The sequence below is a fragment of the Mesoplodon bidens genome (genome assembly GCF_964165515.1).
Source record: "Mesoplodon bidens genome assembly, chromosome: 4".
Taxonomy (NCBI): domain Eukaryota; kingdom Metazoa; phylum Chordata; class Mammalia; order Artiodactyla; family Ziphiidae; genus Mesoplodon; species Mesoplodon bidens.
In genome coordinates, this window is record NC_138160.1 from 141,278,123 (window position 1) to 141,296,330 (window position 18,208).

General features: G+C 58.8%; 2 protein-coding genes across 4 annotated transcripts in view; both read right to left on the reverse strand.

Annotated features, from left to right (window-relative positions):
* Nucleotides 1-143: 143 nt before the first annotated feature.
* Nucleotides 144-9,521, reverse strand: GMIP (GEM interacting protein). Of its 3 annotated transcripts, XM_081233468.1 has the most exons (22): nt 9,394-9,521; nt 8,973-9,099; nt 8,327-8,411; nt 7,790-7,865; nt 7,621-7,678; nt 7,197-7,322; nt 7,041-7,105; nt 6,826-6,933; nt 6,301-6,381; nt 6,047-6,217; nt 5,820-5,957; nt 5,277-5,464; nt 4,943-5,049; nt 4,779-4,868; nt 4,398-4,475; nt 4,175-4,329; nt 3,765-3,953; nt 3,526-3,663; nt 3,227-3,423; nt 2,509-2,896; nt 1,072-1,138; nt 144-935 (listed from the first exon to the last, which is right to left on the reverse strand). In XM_081233468.1, the coding sequence occupies exons 2-22, from the start codon at nt 8,980-8,982 to the stop codon at nt 562-564; spliced, it is 2,889 nt and encodes a 962-aa protein (XP_081089594.1). In that variant the 5' UTR covers nt 8,983-9,099; nt 9,394-9,521; the 3' UTR covers nt 144-561. The 3 variants fall into 3 exon arrangements, with proteins under 3 accessions (XP_081089594.1, XP_081089593.1, XP_081089592.1); XM_081233467.1 differs by lacking the exon at nt 8,973-9,099 and having other exon boundaries at nt 9,394-9,506; XM_081233466.1 differs by lacking the exons at nt 8,973-9,099; nt 9,394-9,521 and having other exon boundaries at nt 8,329-8,450.
* Nucleotides 9,522-11,078: 1,557 nt separating this feature from the next.
* ATP13A1 (ATPase 13A1) overlaps nt 11,079-18,208 on the reverse strand; it is a gene marked incomplete at its 5' end in the record, with an annotated part of 29,122 nt that continues 21,992 nt past the window's right edge. The window contains 11 exons of the mRNA XM_081232648.1: nt 11,079-11,417; nt 11,503-11,646; nt 11,732-11,843; nt 12,047-12,189; nt 13,039-13,235; nt 13,323-13,437; nt 13,508-13,668; nt 14,365-14,461; nt 14,542-14,741; nt 16,304-16,412; nt 17,269-17,394. Of these exons, the coding sequence (XP_081088774.1) occupies nt 11,307-11,417; nt 11,503-11,646; nt 11,732-11,843; nt 12,047-12,189; nt 13,039-13,235; nt 13,323-13,437; nt 13,508-13,668; nt 14,365-14,461; nt 14,542-14,741; nt 16,304-16,412; nt 17,269-17,394 (1,515 nt within the window). The 3' untranslated portion in view covers nt 11,079-11,306. The remainder of the gene's footprint in view (nt 11,418-11,502; nt 11,647-11,731; nt 11,844-12,046; nt 12,190-13,038; nt 13,236-13,322; nt 13,438-13,507; nt 13,669-14,364; nt 14,462-14,541; nt 14,742-16,303; nt 16,413-17,268; nt 17,395-18,208) is intronic.

Consider the following 18,208-nt stretch of genomic DNA (forward strand, 5'->3'; position numbering starts at 1 on the left):
GGGCCTCGGGGTGTTCTGAGATGAAAGAAAGGGGGCTTTGGTTTCCCTGGTCGGTAAAATGGGGCGAAAGGATGCTACCTCACCGACCTCTCCCCTGTCACCCTTCTCTGGCAAAGAAAGACACTCAAGGTTATAAAGGACACAGTTTATTCAGAGGCCACCAGACCCCAGGCAGGATGTTGAGTCTGGGTTGCCCACACCCTCCAATATCTGGTCACTTGGGATCAGCTAAGGAGGCAGACAGAGACGGGGGAGTGGCAACAACCAAAGTAGCAAAAAGCACCCTGATCCCAGGGGTCAGAGACTAAGGTGGACCTCAAGGACCCCATGATCTATATTGACCCTGAGTGACCTCTGAACCTGAGTGGCCCTGTCGCTTGACATTGACCTGTGTCTAGTGTGGGGGGGGGGATCCTGGTACATTGCTGCTGAAGGGTTTTAGTTCCCCTAGGCCATGTAGTCTTTCCCTATAGGAACTCTGCAGACACCCCAACATTGAACTCCTGGGATGTTGGGCCCATCTTCTCAGTCCTGGGCTTCTTGGTCAGAGTGCTGGGGTAGTCAGAAATGGTCCTCAGCTTCCTCAGGCTGGGTGCCTGGGCAGCAGGTGGCCTTGGGCACAGACTCGTTATGTAGCTTGGAGAGTAGCCGGGCCGTCTCCTGTGTGATCTCAAAATGCTTGGGCAGTGGGGTGCGGCGCAGAGGGCTGCCCTCACGGGAGGTGGCGGCAGGGCCGGGTCTTGGCCTCCGCAAGCTCCCTGGGGGCACTGATGTGACAGGGGTCTCCTCGCACAATTTGGAAGCCACCAGGGCCAAGCAGGACAGCTGGTGGGTGACAGGCCGTACACCCCCCCGGGGATACTTCACCGGCTGGCGGCTGAAGTGGCCACGGGACTGTGTCCCCAGGGGTGAGTCCTCAGGGCCTTGGCTGGACACTGCGGGATAGGGTGGTCAATGCTGAGCACCCCTAAGTCCTCTGGATACACCCCTCCCCCATTTTCATCACTCAGCCAAGCTACCCCAAGGCAGGGGCAACCCCAGAGCCCCTGGGCTACCCCACAACACACTCACCTTCCTCTCCCTCATTTTTGGTGTCTTTGGTTACCTCCTCTTCCTGGTCCCTCTGCAGAGTTAGAATCTGCAAGAAGAAACCCAAGAATGAGACCTCCAACAGTAAAATGCCAGTTCTTCGAGACTCGTAGACATGCAAAATTTCCCTTGCAGTTTTGGTATCTGGGGAGAGATGATGCCCTCGAGAGTGTACTGCTTGGCCTCCTGTGAAGAGCAGTGTCATTAATCTCAACTGTGGGCTCTGTGAGGGCAGGAATGCCTTTGTTCAACAGAGGGCCAGCCCGGAAAGTGACAGCCTTCTCTGCATGAGGAATAGGTGAACTACCGGTCTTCATCCTGCTCTACTTTCTGCAATTTCAGGCCTGCTTTTTAGCTTATCTGAATATCTTTTAGTTCATCCTTTAGCTAAATGCTAATAGCAGTTGGAATTCTTTCTCTGTGTCCCGAGCACTTTCTGAGGTATTCCAGTTCTCAGAGTCCCACACCTCACCAGCAGCAGCTTTTCCAGCTCTGGGGTGCTGCAGGGGAGATCCTAGCTCTCGGGAATGGTGAATGTATCAGGATCTGAGGGTCAGGAAGCCTCCCCTAAGAGTCTCATCTGTAAATGGTTTTCATTAACAGTATTTACCTCTTAGGGCAATTACTATGCAAGCACCCCTGCACTGTAGGCGTGCAGTCTATGGAGGCTTGCACACCCCTCTTTGGCCTCACTTCCTTCCACCTTCCCCTCACTCATTCATTACAGCATGGGGCTGTGCCCTGAACACACCAGGCATGGTCCCACCTCAGGGCCTTTGTACTGGCTGTTCCCTTTGCCTGGAACACCCTTCCCCTGATCTCCACCTGGCTTACTCCCCCCTCACATCCTTCCAGTCTTTGCTCAAACCCATCTTCTCCATGAGACCCACTCACAGCATCCTATTTACTGCTACAGATTGCCCACCACCTCTCACCTTGGTGCCCTTGATGTCCCCAATTTTACCCTACCCTTTCTTTTTTCTATAGTATTCATCACCTTGTAACATCCTGTATAACTGACTTTGTATCATATTTCTTGTTTATTGTTGGTTTCTTTCCCACTAGAAGGTAGGCAACCAAGAGGATGGAGTCTTTGAATATTTTGCTAACTGATGCCTAGAACAATGCCTAGAACAACGCTTGGCACATAGTAGGTGTTCAATAAATATTCTGTTGAAGGAATGAATGGTACTCATGTTAGTATCTCTGCAAGGCTCTACCCTGTTGTTACTCCATTATTTCCCACCACTCCATTCCTTACCTTTCCTTTCAGAATGAGTGCAGGGTAAATAAGGAAAGGAGAAAGGGAATGAAATAGAAAATTTTCAAGGGAAAGGAAGGAAGGAAGACAGAAGAGAGAGTGAGAGGATTAAATGGAGAGGAGGCTCTCCCATGTCTGTGGGCCCAGCAGGTTCCTACCTCTGTGGGCGTGGTCTCGGGATGCTTCTCCTGGGCACTAAGGGGCATGGTGTCTGGGTTGGGGTCCGAGGCTAGGGATATGGGCAGGGCGTCCAGGGCAGGTTGTGAGTGTGGTGGCTGGGGGCTGGTTGGGAGGGTTGTAGGGGGAGGGCTGGGGTCTCGGGGCAGGGGCTCAGTGGCCAGGAAGAGGTCATCAATCCCAAAGATCTGCTCATAGTGTACAATGAGGAACTCGATGAGCTGGGCCTGGTGCACGGAGTCTAGCAGGCAGGTGACAGGGCCGGCGCTGGCTACCCCTGGACCGTCCGGCAGCCGCAACAGTGTCGGCCCAAACACAATGCCCAGGTTGTTGGCAGACATCTTGTTCTCCTCATACTGTGCAGCCACCCTGGGGACAGTGTAAGGAGAAGGATCAGGGCACAGAGGGTATGGTTATTGGTCATCAGGTAGGATCTGCAAGCCAGGCTAGTGGCGACTTGCCCAAGTCATGGGTAAGTGGTCCCAGTCATTGTGTACGACCAGCAGCCACATGCCGGGCGATGGGGGTCAGGGGTCAGCATCCAAAGTCAGGAGTCATGTATTAAGTTTCAGAGCTCAGAAAACACATTCAAAGGTCAGAGGTCAGTGTCAGGGGTCAGTGGTCACATGTCCAAGGAAGGAGTCCTGGATCCGTGCCTCAGGTCAGAAGTCACGTGTCAAGGTCAAGGACAGTGCACACCTGAATAGATGGGCCACCAGGTGCCGCAGGGTGTTGTAGTTAGAGTCAGGCAGCTGCACCAAGAGGGTCTTCAGCGAGCGGATAACCTCAGGGCTGGGGCTGGGGGTCCCAGGGTCGTGCCCAGGGTCTGCATGCAGGGTCTTAGCCAGAGAGATGAAGGCGTCGTAGAGGTGGAAGGGGACCACGGGGTCAGTGAGCTGGGGGTGGAATGGCAGGGGGGACATGGGTGTGGGTGGGCTACAGAGGGTCCTCAGTCTGAGCCCACCCGGCCTCTGACTCCTGAGCTGCTGAGCACCCACCTCCTGGAGGAATCGCTTGAGAACACTCGAGACATCGTGAGGTGAGTTCCCTGACAGGTCAACCAATGCTCGGCCGTTCTCAAAAGCCTGGCACAGCCGTTCCACGCGGACCCGGGACCCGCTGACCCTATAAATGCCCTGAAGGGCAAGGGTGGGAAGTTGGACAGCTGGCTTGCAATCTGGCCATTGAGAGGGCTGGGTCACTCACTCTTGGGGGTGATCAAGGGTCAAGGTGGCACCTGCACACTCAGGGCGCGCTGTTCTATCTCGGTGGTGCACCTGGTGATCACAAGGGGCACCTCGTCCGGGAAGTCCCTGGGCAGTTGCAGGAAGTTGACCCCAAAGAGGGGGGTCCGGGCTGGGAGCCGCTTATGTCCGCAAAGGATCAGTAGAGTCTCCAGGCAGCGCTTGTGGCAGGTCAGAAAGCACTGAGGGAAAGGTCACAGGGTCAGGGAGGTCATCAGGGGTCAGTGGGGGAAGAGAAGGTCATAGGGATCCTCAGGGAGCAGGGGGCTCATAGGAGATCATCAAATCAGGGCAGGTCCCAGGGGTGGGAAGGTCTTAGGGATCTCAGGTCAGAGAGATGCCTGGGGTCAGAGAGGTCACTGGGGTTCAGCAGAGGTCATTAGGTCATTGGCCCAGGCCACACCTCCTCGCACTCGGTTCCGCTGACCATGAAAGCCTCGCACTCTCGGCACTTGGCTGGGCCCCGCAGCCGCCGCAGCCGGTGGGTCTGGGCCGCGTTGGACAGTGTCCACTTCTTGAACGGGGTGCCTGGTCCGTTCTCCAGCCCATCTCCCAGGTCTGCAGGGAGACAGGGTCAGGAGTGCCTAGTCCACCCCCACCCCACCCCTACCTGCTTCCAGCCTCACCAGGGTCTCGCTCCTCCAAGTCATCTGAAGATTCGGTGCCTGTGGACGAGACCTTCACCAGCCGCCTCGTGCCAGAGCCTGGAGTCAGAGGGTTACAGAGGTTGGGGGTCACAGAGGTCATGGGGAGGCTCCAAGGCTAAGAAAACATTCCTGGTTTTCGGCCTTCCAAAACCACCCACAGATGCCCTTGGGGAAAGGGTCGTGGGTCAGACAGGTCAGGAGTTAGGGGTTGAAGAACCTGGGGGGTGGTTCAGAAGTTGGATCAAGAGGATGGGCCAGAGGTTGAGAAAAGAGGTCAGGGTTGCAGGGTAGGTCAGAGGTCAAAGAATGGGTTTGAGATTGAGGGCCAGAGCCTGGCCAGGGGCTGGAGGATGGTCCCACCTGGGCTGGAAGTGGGAGAGTCCTGGGACCGAGACTCGCTGCCACCACCCATGCTGTCCACATCACTGGCCAGAGTGGGGCCCAGAGTTCCTAGGAGGGGACAGGTCAGTTAGGTATGGCCTCCTGCCCCCACACCACTCCTGCCTGCCCTTCACGGCACTCACCCTGCCAGCCTGTGCCAGTGTCCTCCCAAGGGCCTGGCTCAGCTGCACTCTCATCCAGCGGTGGAGGTGGGGCTCCAAAGAGCTTCTTTCTTGTGTCCAGAGGGGAACTGAAAGGAGAGGTTTGAGGGCTCTGATAACCAGGAAACTGGCCTGGGATGACATCACCTTGGCATCCCGTTTAGGCCCCACCTCTAAGTACTTGGGTCTGCAAGCCCTTATGGCCATGAGCATCGTGGCCCCCAGTGCAGTAGCCCCAAATTCCCAACTCTCCCACAACTGGGACAACCCCACCCACCTGCTTGGCTCCTACCTGACCCTGCTCCTGGGGACCCACCTGTGCGTGAACTCCTGGAAAGAGAAGGCTGGTGGCAGGGGCGGTGGGGCGTCGGGCCGCAGCGCCCTCACGAACTCCTGGTATCGCTGGCCCGGCTCAAAGGGTGCGCAGCACTCGGCCAGGGCGGCGAAGGCGCGGGGGCCGCGTTCTGCCTGAGCCCCTCGAAGCCCGAACAATCCCAAGGTCACCTGTGGGGCGGAGGCCTCAGGTGAGAGAGGGGCTGGGCCTGGGAGCCTGGGGCGCGGCCTGACCCTGATACCAGCTCGGTCCAGGCTTGGGGGCGGGGCCGGGCAGTGGGAGGCGGCTTAGGGACAGAAGCACGCAGCTGGGGTTGGGGGTGTGGTCAGAACCAGGGTGGGTCATCTTGGGGGTAGGACCCCCTGGGAGGGGGCCGAGGGGGAAGTGCAGTCAGGGTCTGGGGGGCGGGAACTGGCTGTCCAGCGAGAGGGAGTGGGTCCTGGTGCCCTGGAGGCGGTTTAGGGGCAGGGGGCGCCCAGCCGGGGCGAATGAGTGTGGTGGGCAGCCGTCGGGTTAGGGTCTCACCCGCCTCAGCACTTCGTCCCCCTGCAGCACCAGTTTGCGCACGTGTGATACGATCCGCTGCTTGGCGGCCTCCAGGTCCTGCTGCCGCGCATTGGCCTCGCGGACGCAGGCCTGGTACAGCGCCTCGGCGTCCTGCGCCTGGAGAGACCAAGGCAGGGAGCGTGTGTGGGACAGATCGTGGGACCGGGGGTGCCGAAGCACAGAGGGGCACGGGGCCGAGTCCCCACCTTGGCCTGGGCCTCCTCTCGCGAGCGCCGCCGCCGCTCCTGCTGCTTGTTGGGTCCCGGCTGGGCCTGGGGGGCCGGGTCTTCGGGGGACGCCTGGGAGCGCACCCGCAGGTCCTCGCTGCGCTGCACATACTGGAGCTGGGCCCGCCGCAGTGCCTGCACCGCCTCGTTCTGTGGGCGGAGGAGGGACGCGGTCACTGCTTCTTCATCTCCTTCCCCAGCCCGCTTCCCCAGCCCCACACCCTAGACCTTACCATCCGCTTCTGCTCTTTCACCCACTGCTCTTTAAACTCCTTCCGCCACTTCTCAATCTCAGTCCGTTTGGCAGCCAGGGGCTGGGAAGGATGGGGAATGGGGACGCTGCCTCAGGGCTACTCGATCATTGCATTCACTGGGGCCACATGTCTTTCATCCTTTGGACCCTTTTCTGGGTCTGCACTCTCTCCCCTGGGTCTTCTCACCCAGAAGACCTCTGCCCTCCCCCAGCCCGGTGTCTCCAGAAAGTCTCAGTGGTCACCTCCATCCTTTGTGCCTGGACCCAAAGATGCCAAGGCTCTCTTCCTGGGCACACTTGGCACCTCGCCCCGTGGCCCGCAGAAGAACAAAAGCACAGTTTTGCAATAGCACAGGAAGCCTGGTTCGAATCTCTGCTGGGTAACCTTGGGCGAGTTCCTCAGCATCCCTGGGTCTCAGCTTCCTCATCAGCAAATGGTGCTGATGGTAACGGTGCCTTCCTCCAGGTGGTTGTGGATGGAATAATGCATGAAGGGCCCCCTCACCTGGTAGTAGTCTCTTTTCTGCTGGGCCACTGTCTCCATGGCCAGGGCTCCCAGGCTGAGGTCGTGCTCCAGAAACAGGGTGTAGATGTACTGCAGTGGCATGTGGCTCTGAGGGTGGGGAGAGGCCGGCTGGTGTTGGAGGATGCTGAGTATCTAGGGGTATCTGACTGGGGTTCTAGAGACACTGGGCTCTGGGGGGGTGTGCTCATGGCTACCTGCTGGTGGATGGACACCTTTCCCGCCTCAGCAATCTTCATGATGTTTTTGGCAAACTCCAGCTCTGGAGGCAGACAGCAGGGGCCTGAGTCAGGCAGGGTGTGAGCACTGCAGGGTCTGGGCAGGGCCTGGGACCCGGTAGAAGGGGCCCTCACCATGGCTGGCTCTCTTCTCAGTCCAGGCCAGCAGCTCCTTGGCGTAGCGGCTCCAGGTCTTAGCATACTCCAGGGCTGCATCCACACCCCCCTTGGTCCGAATGAGCCGCAAGTCCAGTTCCTCCCCTGGGGCAGACGGTTGGACCTCTGACCTCTGAACCCTCCCGTGGAAGCCTTCCCTGAGCCCTCAGACCAGACCAGTTGACCCTGTTCTACACGCTATGGCTTCCCCAAACACCCCCTTGTTTTCATTTGTCCAGGTTGTTTTACACTGATTCTCCACTCAGACTGGGGGCTCACTGAGTACAGGGGTTCAGATCTGTTGTGGGCACTGCCATGTCCCTGGTGCATGGAACAGGCAGTTGATGATGGAAGGACTCCTTTCTGCCCACCCGCCACTCCCCTGGCCTCAAATCCCCCCTACCTGTAAGGGGGGCAGGATCCTCTGGGGAGGGACCACTCCAACGGTTGGTTTCACTCGTCTGAGGGAGAGGGAGATAGCATTCAGGAACAAGCAGGTCAGGGGCTCCACCTTCCTCAGACCCCCTCCTCCGAGGTCCCCTCCTCCCTGTCACCTTGGTCCCGTCCCTCACCAAAGTGGCTGTGGGGGTCTTGTCAGGTTCTGGGTCTCCTGAAAGCACAGGGTCTCCAGCCAGCATCTCAAGGGTCCTGGGAGGTAAGGGTGTCAGGATGCCACCCTCCACCCAGTCTGTCCCACCTAGGGGTGCTGGGGGCCCCAGGGTAGTTTGGCGATGGTCCTAGATATCACCTCTGTGATGTCTATTGTATCTAGGAGTCCTGAGGGATGGGGCTTTAGGGGGGAAAGTAGGTGAGCTTTTTTTTATGGGGCTTGAGATAGAATTTGAAGGATCCCAGGTAACTTTGGGGTTCAGAGTGGGATTATAAAGCTCTCATGTGTTTTAAGGGGTCACAAGGGTCACAAGAAGGATACGTGGGGGCCCTAGGATCACTTTGGGGATTTCAGGTGGATTTGGGGGGTTGAATTTTGGGATATTCAGGTGTTTTGAGGATCCAGAAGTTGCAGGTTCCTAATGGGGTTTCAGGCACCTAAATGGCTAGGGATTTGGGGGATCCTGGTGGAATTTGGGGTTACTCAGGCACAGACTCACACGTTCCCGAGTGAGATCTCGAGGTTGTCCAGGCTCCGGAAGATATCACTGTACCTCTTCCTGCTCTCAGGAGCTGAGGGTAGCCCTTGGGGAGGGGAGTATCACACATGGGCCAATGGAAGCCTCCCTCCACCCACAGCACTTTGGCAGGTTGTTTGGAGGGTCGGGGTGGGGCGGGGGTGGGGGGAGAGAGAGAGAGAGAGAGAGAGGGAGAGAGGGAAAGAGAAGAGAGAGAGAGTTCTGTTCCCATGGGGAGTATAGGATGGTGTGGGTGTCTGAGCTGGGATGGAGGGAGTCTGGGCTTGGGTGGGGCCCGACTTGGGACAGGCAGATGGACTCAGGCACAACCCAACACAGAGACAGCTGCTTAGAGGAGCAGAGACACCCACACATGCATTGGCCCAGAAGCAAAGCGACAAAACAGACGTCCTAGATACAGCCACACTGTCTCCCGGGACAGAGCCGGCTTGACAATGGAACCACATGGACCTCAGCCCAGACAGATGGAAATACACGTGGGACAGACCGGCACATGGCCTGCCACAGAAACACACACAGGCAGCCTGAAACCACAAGAGGCATAAAGACCAAATGACAATCAATATGCAAAGCAGAGACACAAAGACAGGCGGAAACGAAGTCGGACCTTGCCACATTTCTGCCGCAGGCACCACTTCTAGGGAGCCCAGATCAGCATGTTCCCCTCCCCGGGCAATGGAGTAGCCGGGTGGGGATCCTGCCGCGTTGCCCTCTCCATCAGCGGTCGTGACACCCTGCCCCCATCACAAATATCAGAAGCAGAAGCGGCCACTTCCCCTTCCTGGGCCCCCTCCCCCAGGCATCCGGGGTGAAGACTCCAAAGGGGGAGGGGGGATCAGGGACTGGTGTCCCGGGTCCCCCTCAGCTTGGGGGTTCCCACAGTGGAGCATCCCCGTGTCCTCCCCATTCAGGAACTCCTCTCCCGGCTCTCTGGACGGAGAGGGATAGGCGGGGCCCCTCATTGATTTAGGAAGTAGGATACTGTCGGGGGAGGACCCCTCTCTGATCCCGTATCCCGGACCGCCTACCCGGCTCTGTTGAGTCCATGGTCCGGCCCTAGGATCGCTCGGCTGGGACGGGGATTGGGATAGAATCGCGCGCCGGCGCCAGCGGGGCCCAGCCCCGATTTCCTGCCGCGGCCGCCGCTGCCCGGGTTCCTCGTCGCCCCGCCTCGCGGAGGCCCCGCCCCTAACCACGCCTCTGCTGGTCGGCCGCACCCTCTAGGCAGGGAAGCGCGGACCACGCCCCCTGCCTGAGCGGCTGGATATGCGGCTGGGCCAGGACCTCCTGAGTGACCTGACGAAATGACTCCATCCCGGCCAGGGTTCTCCTCCCCATATCTTTGCGGGGTCCCCAAACCCCAGCACACTCCCCTTTGCCGTGAGTCCACAGAGTCTGCCTGGCCTGAGGAGCCTGTCCCAAACTTTTCACGTTCTACGACCCAATGACGCCCCTGCCCAGGGGTCTCTTGGACCTTTGAACTCATCCCAATTGGCTGGGGCAATGGGAGCCCCCTGGTTGGAGATGTGATGTCCTGCCTGATTCCAGTTGAAACTGAAGTCCCCTAACACGCTGGGGCTGGAGATACAACTGGGGGACACCCAGTAATGCTCAGTGCTGGATCAGGCTCTTGAAGACCCTGTTACAGCAGAGCCAGAGTGCCCTTAGCACCTCTCTCAGGCACGGAGGACACAGAGACCCTCGCCCTGAGCCCCTGCAAGAATCATCTCCAGCAAATCCCAAGTCCAGAGTGCTCCCCTTCTGGTTGCCTCAAATTGTCTCAAGGATTCCACGTGACCCCAGCAGCCCCTCTGCTGGATGGGGTCTGGCACCCGCGCCCCTCCAGAAACCTTGGCCAGTGTTCAGGGCCCACCTGATGCTCACAGCTGGTCCCAGCCCCTTTCCCACTTTGGCTCCCAGGGCCTTCCTTGGGCTGTGGGCCACACTCCTCCTGATGGGAAGCCAGTCAGGGGTGGGCTGCTGAGGATGACCAAGGGGCAAGGGCAGGAAAGGGTAGAGAGCTCCTCACTGAGCATCGGTGGGGAGGGGCAAGTCATCCAGAAGCCCGAGCCTGGGTTCCCTGGCCTGAGGTCGTCACACGCAGCTTGCCAAAGTTATAAAAATGCACCCACACCCCACACTCTGTAATTTCTGACTCGAAATAGTTTTTTCTAGGTTTTGACTGTCAAGAAGGTAAGAAATCTGTGACTCTTAGCTTTCATGCTACCTATTGCACAGTTCCTGAGCTGTAGTGAGCAAGCACCTTTTGAAAGGAAGGACAGTAACAGTATGAGAGCCAGGCTGCAGGTCAGACCCTGGCTATGACCTGTGTGGTGCAGAATCCCGAGTGTGATCCGAGTCAGTATTCGTAATGATTTGGATTGAACTTCCTCATACCTGACACTATGAGAGGAAGGCATGCTGTTATTTTGCATATTATTGCAAAGGGAAAAATGGCATCGATCTCAAAACTCCCTTCAGTGCCTGAGGTGTGAAAATGTGAAGCTGCGAGACCACAGAAACATGGGGGCACTTGCAAAACTAGGAAATACGCAGAGCTCTCTGGGTTCCGAGCTTGGCCTGTCCAAGTGCTGAATGTGTTGCAGAGGGAGGTTAGAACCTCACACAGTCCATGAGGAGGGTGCCAGGACCTTCCTTGGGGACCACCCAGCCCCCAGCGACCCCTTCTGTGGTGCAGAGATAGAGGCAAGTCTTCTTCAAATCACTGATGCTGCTTTATTTACCAAAGACGCTGGCCCAGGGCTGGTTCCACCAGCCAGGCCTCAGACAGCCGAAGGGGGTGGGGTGGGGGTGTCCCAGCTCAGTCTTGGTGGGCAAGGCCAGGTCAGCCTCACCGTGGGGGCAGTGTTCCCTCCTGGGGCCCTCGCGGGGCTCCTGCCCAGCGGTAGCAGAGTGGGCAGTAGGTGCCAGCACTGCCATCTCAGGAAGGCACTTTCAGCTTTGGGGTTCCCAGGAAGAACTGCAGGACGCGGTCGACCAGGAGTGCCAAGCAGAAGTCCAGGAGTAGGACCTGGGCGATGACCAGCTTGAACTGTGGGACAGGGAGTGCTGGTGAGTCAGGTGCCTGCAGACGGGTCCAGGCCAAGTCCTGGGACCGCGTCTACAGGGCCCCTCACCTCCACAGGGATGTCCACGAGTCCAAACTGGCTGTTGAACTCAGGCGAGGAGCCAAGGAGCAGGCCCACGATGGCCAGGAGTGACACGGCCAGGCTCCACACCAGAGGCCTGTTCTCAGGCAGGCTCTCCATGAAGGGTGGGCCCTGTGGGGATAGGCAGATGGGCAGCTGTGTGTCGTGGCAGCCCAGAGGGTGGGCAGGGTGTGCTCGGGCAGGGGCTGGGCCTCACCTTGTAGTTAATGGCGAAGGTGGCCATCTGCATGGCCATGGCCATGATGTACACTGTGCTGTTGACTAGGCTTGGCTCAAATTCTTTGTACAGGTCCACAAATTGCTCCTGCCTTCAGGGACACATGGGGGTCAGGGCCCCTTCATGATTCCCGCTGCCCCCCGTGGAACCAGGACGCTGCCTGGTGGACTCTGCTGGCCTGGCCCTGGTCACTCCAGGCCAACGTCTGCGTGTTTCTCCTGCCACCCACCAACCGCAGGGATGCTGCCTCCTCTGGGAGCACCTTGTCCACCCCCAGGCTGGGAGCGTACTCACTTCTCAGGGCTCCGGGCCTGGGCCTCGCTGTACAGGTAGACGAGACTCATGAAGTGCACGCAGAACTGAAGCATGACAGTGAGGATGGTGTATAAGTTGAAGATGTTGGGCAGGGGCCGCTCTCGGGAGAGGGTCTTGAGGGGCTGCGGGGGCAGAGTGGGGGTCAGGGCCCAGGCTCGCCCTGGGGTCACCCACCTACCCTGCTTCCTGGCAGGCCTTGTGCAGAGAGTGGTCACCAAATTCTGGGGTTTACAGGTCAGCACTAGTCCCCAGAGCCCTGTCCACCCCCCATCCCCTCAGTCCAGATGCCACCCCCGCCTCGCTCAATGCCCAGCCATAGGGGTCTTAAGATCCACCCTGCCCCCGCTCTAGAATAAACTTAAAGCCCTCCCTGTTGCTCATGGGGCATGTATGATCAACCCGGACCACCTCCCACCCCCTCCGGCCACCAGGGCCTCCTTGCATCAGCCCATGACCACCTGCGGCCTTTGTGCCTAGTTCCTCGCTGGTTCTCTTGTCCTTTATGCGTTGGCCTCAATGTCAGCGTTACACAGACCTCCCTGACCGACCCTGAGGCCATTCCCCACAGCCTGTGTGACCTACTTGGTGTTTTTCTCAGCACTGCATACTAGAGTGCTCTTGATAATTGTTTTTCCCATCTGTCTCAGTGGTGTGGCCCACCTGAGACCCCAGCGCGTGGACAGTGCTGGGCCTGAGCGGCGGCATCTGTAGAGCCTCAGTGGGCACCCACCCTGCCCCCTGATCCCCATCTGTAACTTGGGGATGAGAGTTCCCATCCCAAGGGCTGCTGTGAGGATAAAACAGACATGTGGTGGCGCCTTTAATAGCCTGCCCTGGCTGGCCCAAGTGTCGCCAGCCATCAATCCGAGAAGCCTCCCGGCACCTCTGGGGTAAGAACCATGGCTTAGAGAAGCAGAGGGCACCCCTGGGCTGGGGCGGGAGCCCCTGCTGTGCTCAGGGTCCTGGCTCACCTTGGAGCGGGAGATGAAGAGGAAACAGCCAGCCAGGAGCAGCCCCTGCAGTGTGGCCTGGAAGTCACTGAACTTGACACCCTCCAAGTAAAGGACACTCTGGCTGTAGGCCAGGATGAGGGCATTGAGCGCCAAGATCTTGAACATCTGCAGTGTGGTCACCAGCGTGCAGCGGCCCTGCTTGATCACGTGGCAAACTGCGGGGGAAGGCAGGTGTGGGCGTGGGTGCCAGGCAGGATGGGCCTAGGGATGGGGTAGGGGAGGATCACGGGAGCAGGACTCACTGCACTGGATGGAAGAGAGTTTGGAGGTGAAGGGCGCAGCGATGCTGGCGTCCCCCAGCTTCACGATGGGCATGCTCTCGTCCTCGAGGTCCCGAAGCACCTGACTCAGGCGGTCCTATGAGGCAGGTAGCAAGGGGTGAGACCTGACAACAAGGGGGTGCTGGTGCCCCCCTTCTGAGACTCACCCGCTGGGAGGCCAGCTGCTCTTCAGAGGGTGGGAGCCCCGACCTCTGCTTGGCTGCCCTGGAGGTGGCCCTAACTCCACTGTTGCTCAGGACGGGGCTGTCCCGGGGCCGTCGCCGCCGCTCGATGATCCGCTCAGGGGCATTGGCCAGGAGGGCCACACCTGGTGGGAGTGTGTGTCAGAAGCCAGAGGGAGCCTGCCACCCCAGCACAGAGCACGGAGTGTCTGCTCAACACAGCTAATCCCGGGGCCCAACCTCCCCATTTTACCTGCTCACTCACCCCAAGGAGCGCCTCAGAGAGCGTCTATCTTACTTTCTACAAACTACTTAAGGACAACAAAAAAACAATACCCAAATAAAGTATATAACACTATGTAGGTCAAAACTAACTGATTTCCAAAGAAGTTTATTGCCAAGAATCATAATGAGGTAAATGATGTGTCATAAACATCGTAGTTGATAAACCAAATGAATATTTGAAAAGCACTGAAACTAGGTTAAATTGGTCTTTAAACATCAACTTGACATCTATGTCCTGTTGACACAGATCCGAGGCTATAAACTCTCCCTGGCCTCGGCCCTTGGAGCCCATACAGTGCCTGGGGGGCCTGAGAAAACCAAGTCACGTCCGCCCCATGGAGCTGCCCTGGACCCTCACCAGAGGTTCCTGGTGGTCCCCGCCACACTTTTCCTCGGACACTTTTATCTCTTCCTGGCCTTGGAGCCCTTCAGATCCCCAATCCCAGCAGTCCCTGCCCCGTCCCTTCACTACTGCTTCCTCACAGAACTTGCTCAGTGGCGCGTCACTGATGGTTAAGCCGGTGTTGGCAGAACAGCCCCCAACCCCAGGGGCTCACCCACATCAGCGTGCTTCAGGGCACCCACGTCGTTGGTGCCATCCCCACACATGAGGGTCACGTAGCCCAGCTCCTTCAGGCTGGTGATGACAAACTCCTGTTTGGGGAGAGACGGGCTGAGTGAGGGCTGCGTGCCATCCCCAGGGCCCCGCCTGCCCTCCACCACCCCGTACCCACCTTCTGTTTGGGGGCCACTCGGGCGAACACTTGCACGTGTGGGATAAGGCGAAGCAGCAGCTGGGGGTCCTCGGCCTGCAGGAGGGCCAGGCCATCGCCTGTGAGGCACAGTGCGTGATCCAAGGCCAGTGCCTTCGGGGAGCCCTGGGCCAGGGGCAGCGTGATGCTGCCGTCGATGGAATGCCACTCACACGGTCGACCTGCAGGGCCAGTGCCCAGGGTCAGGGATGGGGCTCGGCTGGACCCCACGTGTGCAGTCCTAGTCTCTCCTCTCTGGAGCACCTTCTTGGCCCCCACCCCAGGTCCATAGCAACCTGTACCCCAGACACTAGGCACCCCACAGAGACCATGCACAGAAACCTCCGATACAAAGGATCTGAAAACCCAGGGCCTAAGCCACTGGCCTGAGATCATGTGATGGGCCAGATTCAAACCCAGGCAGCCTGACCTCAAGATTCGCCCCACCCCCTCCCCAACCCTGGGGGCCTGCCTGAAACTCTGCTCTCCTAGGGCCAGGGCACCCCGAATCACTTCCTCAGGCCAGACACTGCTTGCTATCCACTTCCCCTTTCTAGCTGGTTGGCCTAGGTGTGGATGCTGAGCACCGAGGGCAGCCGAGGGCAGCCGAGGACAGCCGAGGGCAGCCGAGGGCAGCCGAGGACAGCCGAGGGCAGCCGAGGACAGCCCACCAGCCTTCTCAGCACCGGACACTCGGAGCTGTCAGAGCTTGAAAGGAAAATCATCTCCACGTGGCTCCTGTTGCGGCTGTTCTGTTAGAGCAGCTTCACTTGCTCATCAACAGTCTTCGCAGCCACCTCTGGGCCACCTGCCTACGATCCCCAGGCTCTGGAAGAGCCCAGTGACTGGGGCAGAGACCTGGGCTCAACAGCACAGACGGAGAGAAAGCCTGGGAGGTTCTGGAAGCCCTCTTGGCCGGGCCATACCAGCACCCTCCTCTGGCCTTGCAGCCCAGTGACATCACTGGTGCACGTTGCTCCCAAGCCAGGCCCTGCACCGGGTGCTGTCCTACGGCATCTGACAGACTCCACCCTACCAGCCAGAGGTGCTGGGGCTGGATTCGTCCCTTGATTTTTCTGATTCACAGGCACCCCTTGCAACCAATTTGGTTACTCAGGAGAGGCCAGAGACCATGAGTTCTGGAATCAGGACATCTGAGTTCAAATCCTTAGTCACAGTGTTCCCCAATGATCCAGGTAGATGGATTCACTTCTCTGTCTCCTTGTCTACAGAGCAGGGTCCCCAACAGCTGACCTGGTTGGCTTCCTCCTACGTGGTGTGGGAATGGCAAGCCCTCCCATGTGGGGCGAAGAGTCTGACGAATGCAAACCAAGCCCTCTGCCCCAGGTTCTGGCCACACCAAACACGAGCACCAGCAGTCCCGGTGCTCAAGAGGGGGGCACTCGCCATGCACAGGCAGGCAGCCAGCCAGGCCCAAGGTGGGTGGGAGGCTATGAAACATGGGGCTGGTGTGACGACAACCAACCACCTTAAAACTGTAAGGTGTTGCTGGCCCCAGAGCCGGTGACCGCCTGCATGCTGCCGCACAGGTAGGGTGTGGAGCTCCCCGGCCAGACAGCCCAAGTGTGCGCACGGGGCAGGGCTGTGATCCACAGGCCTGTGTCATGGGTACTGGATGACGCTGGGTGTGCTCACTCAGGCCTGGCACAGAGGTGAGCCACCAGGAGGGAGCTGTTCTTGGACTCAAGGTCCCCCCCCAGCCCACAACCACATGGGGCCTCACCTTTCTCCGTGGGAGGCTGCAGGATCAGCGTGTGAGCCTTTTCAATGAAGTGCAGCTCCTGAGCCACATGGCAGGCAGTGAGCGGGTTGTCCCCTGTGATCATGACCACCTGAGGAGAGGGCGGAGGCTCAGTGGAGCAGGGCTCAGTGGATCAGAACTCCAGCCTGGAGACCTGGGGGCTAAGTCCCTTCTGAGGACAGCCACAGAGGAAGCGCGTGCCCCCCTAATGGGGACTGGGCTTCCAAGAACCTCAGTCTGCCTCCCCTGGTGGAGTTTTCTGCGAATGATATGTGTATGTGTGTCTTTCTGAGAACACCCATAGCCTTTATTTGCGATACAAACTAAGAGCCAGCCCTTGGTGTGGACCCTCTTGGCTTGGCAGATGCTCCAGGCAGGAGACTGGGGGTGGTATGACACACGCTCTAGCCTTCTGGCTTAGAGCCTGGTGACGGCAAAATGGGCCCCGACTGCTGAGGCCAGGTGAGGACTAATCATGTCACTACCCTCTGACACTGCCAGGCTCGCCTCCCACACCCTCAACTGAGTCCTGAACTAGAATACACCAACCACCAAGGCTGACAGAGAAAAGCCACTGGGACACCCACAGCCTGTCTGGGTGTTGTCTCCACATCCTCCAACCCAGCCTCAGCTTTTTCCTAAGATGGGGTGGAGTCGGGGGCATAGCCCTCATCTCCCAGTGACGCCGGGGGCCTGAGAAAGTGACGTGCGAAGGATGGGCACAGGTCGAGTCCCAGAGCATCCTCAGGCACGAGGGATGGCATGAGCGTCCAAGCCACGGTGGAGCTCAACCAACAGCCATGGGACCTTTGCTTCCAAGACCCAGATACCCACCGCTGAGCCCCGCTGGATGGAGCTGTCCTCTACCGTCACATCCCCCTCTCCGTAAGGAGTAGCCAAGACTGCCCACCCATGGGGCCTGGTGGGGAGGGGTCCAGTGGCTGTACCCGATGGGAGGCGTTCTGGATCTCGCGGATCACGGCCTTGGAGTCAGCCTTGAGTGGGCAGGAGACCACAATGAAGCCGACGAACTTCAGGTTGCACTCCAGGGCCTCCCGCTTGAGCTCCCGGGCCTGTGGATGGACACAGCAGTGCCCTCATGACTTGCCTCTCTCCCCTCCCCCATTTCCCAAGCTCTGACAACACGCTGGGTGGGGAGAGGTCAGAGAAGGCCCCATCCTTGCAGGAGGGACAATGGAGGGTCAGGAGGTGAGAGGTGTCGGGAGGGTGAGAGGCGCCCTGGTGGCAGAGGGGCTCAGCAGTGGCTGGGTGGCCCTGGCCCCCCAGTGGTGCCTCTACCCGCTACCATGGACAACAGCATGACACAGAGTCCCTGTATTTCATCTTCTAGGACAGGAAAGTTGGGACTCTCCTTTGATAACCACTGAGCAAGAGCTCACGCTCTCTATCTCGTATCAGAAACTAAAAGATCTCTGCCCTCGTGGAGCTTGCCTTCTACTGGAGAAGACATGTAATAAAGAAAGTCACAGAAATCAGAGCACTGAGTTCCACAAGACAGATGAAGCCAGGGGAATGGGGCAGAGAGGGTCGTGGGGTGGCACAGAGCCGGAGGGCTCTGAAAGGTCTGTGACTAGGCTCAGGAACGGGCCTTGAACGAGGCTCTGAACAGAGGTGTGACCTGGTGTGCATTCTGGAAGGATCTCATGGCCACTGGGTGTAAGCAGATGAAAGCCACTTGGATGAGGGCCAAGGTGGAAGCAGGTAAAGGAGCAGCGTTGGTACTGGTGGTTGGAGGAGAGCCTACAGCCAATGGGACGTGGGGTGTGACCGAGGGCTGGGGACACCCCAAGATCATGCAGTGACCATGTGGTTGCGCAAGGCAGGGGTGGAGCTGGGCTGGAGATAGGGAACCCAAGGTGCCCCAGG

Bases quoted from the DNA above. Each gene is read 5' to 3' on its own strand.
- GMIP (XM_081233466.1), bottom strand. From the start codon at position 8,435: ATGTGTGATACTCCCCTCCCCAAGGGCTACCCTCAGCTCCTGAGAGCA. The intron at 6,382-6,825 runs GTGAGGGGGCCC...CATCCTTCCCAG, and splicing joins AGAAAAGAGACTACTACCAG to CCCCTGGCTGCCAAACGGAC. The intron at 6,218-6,300 runs GTAAGGTCTAGG...CTCCGCCCACAG, and splicing joins TGAAAGAGCAGAAGCGGATG to AACGAGGCGGTGCAGGCACT.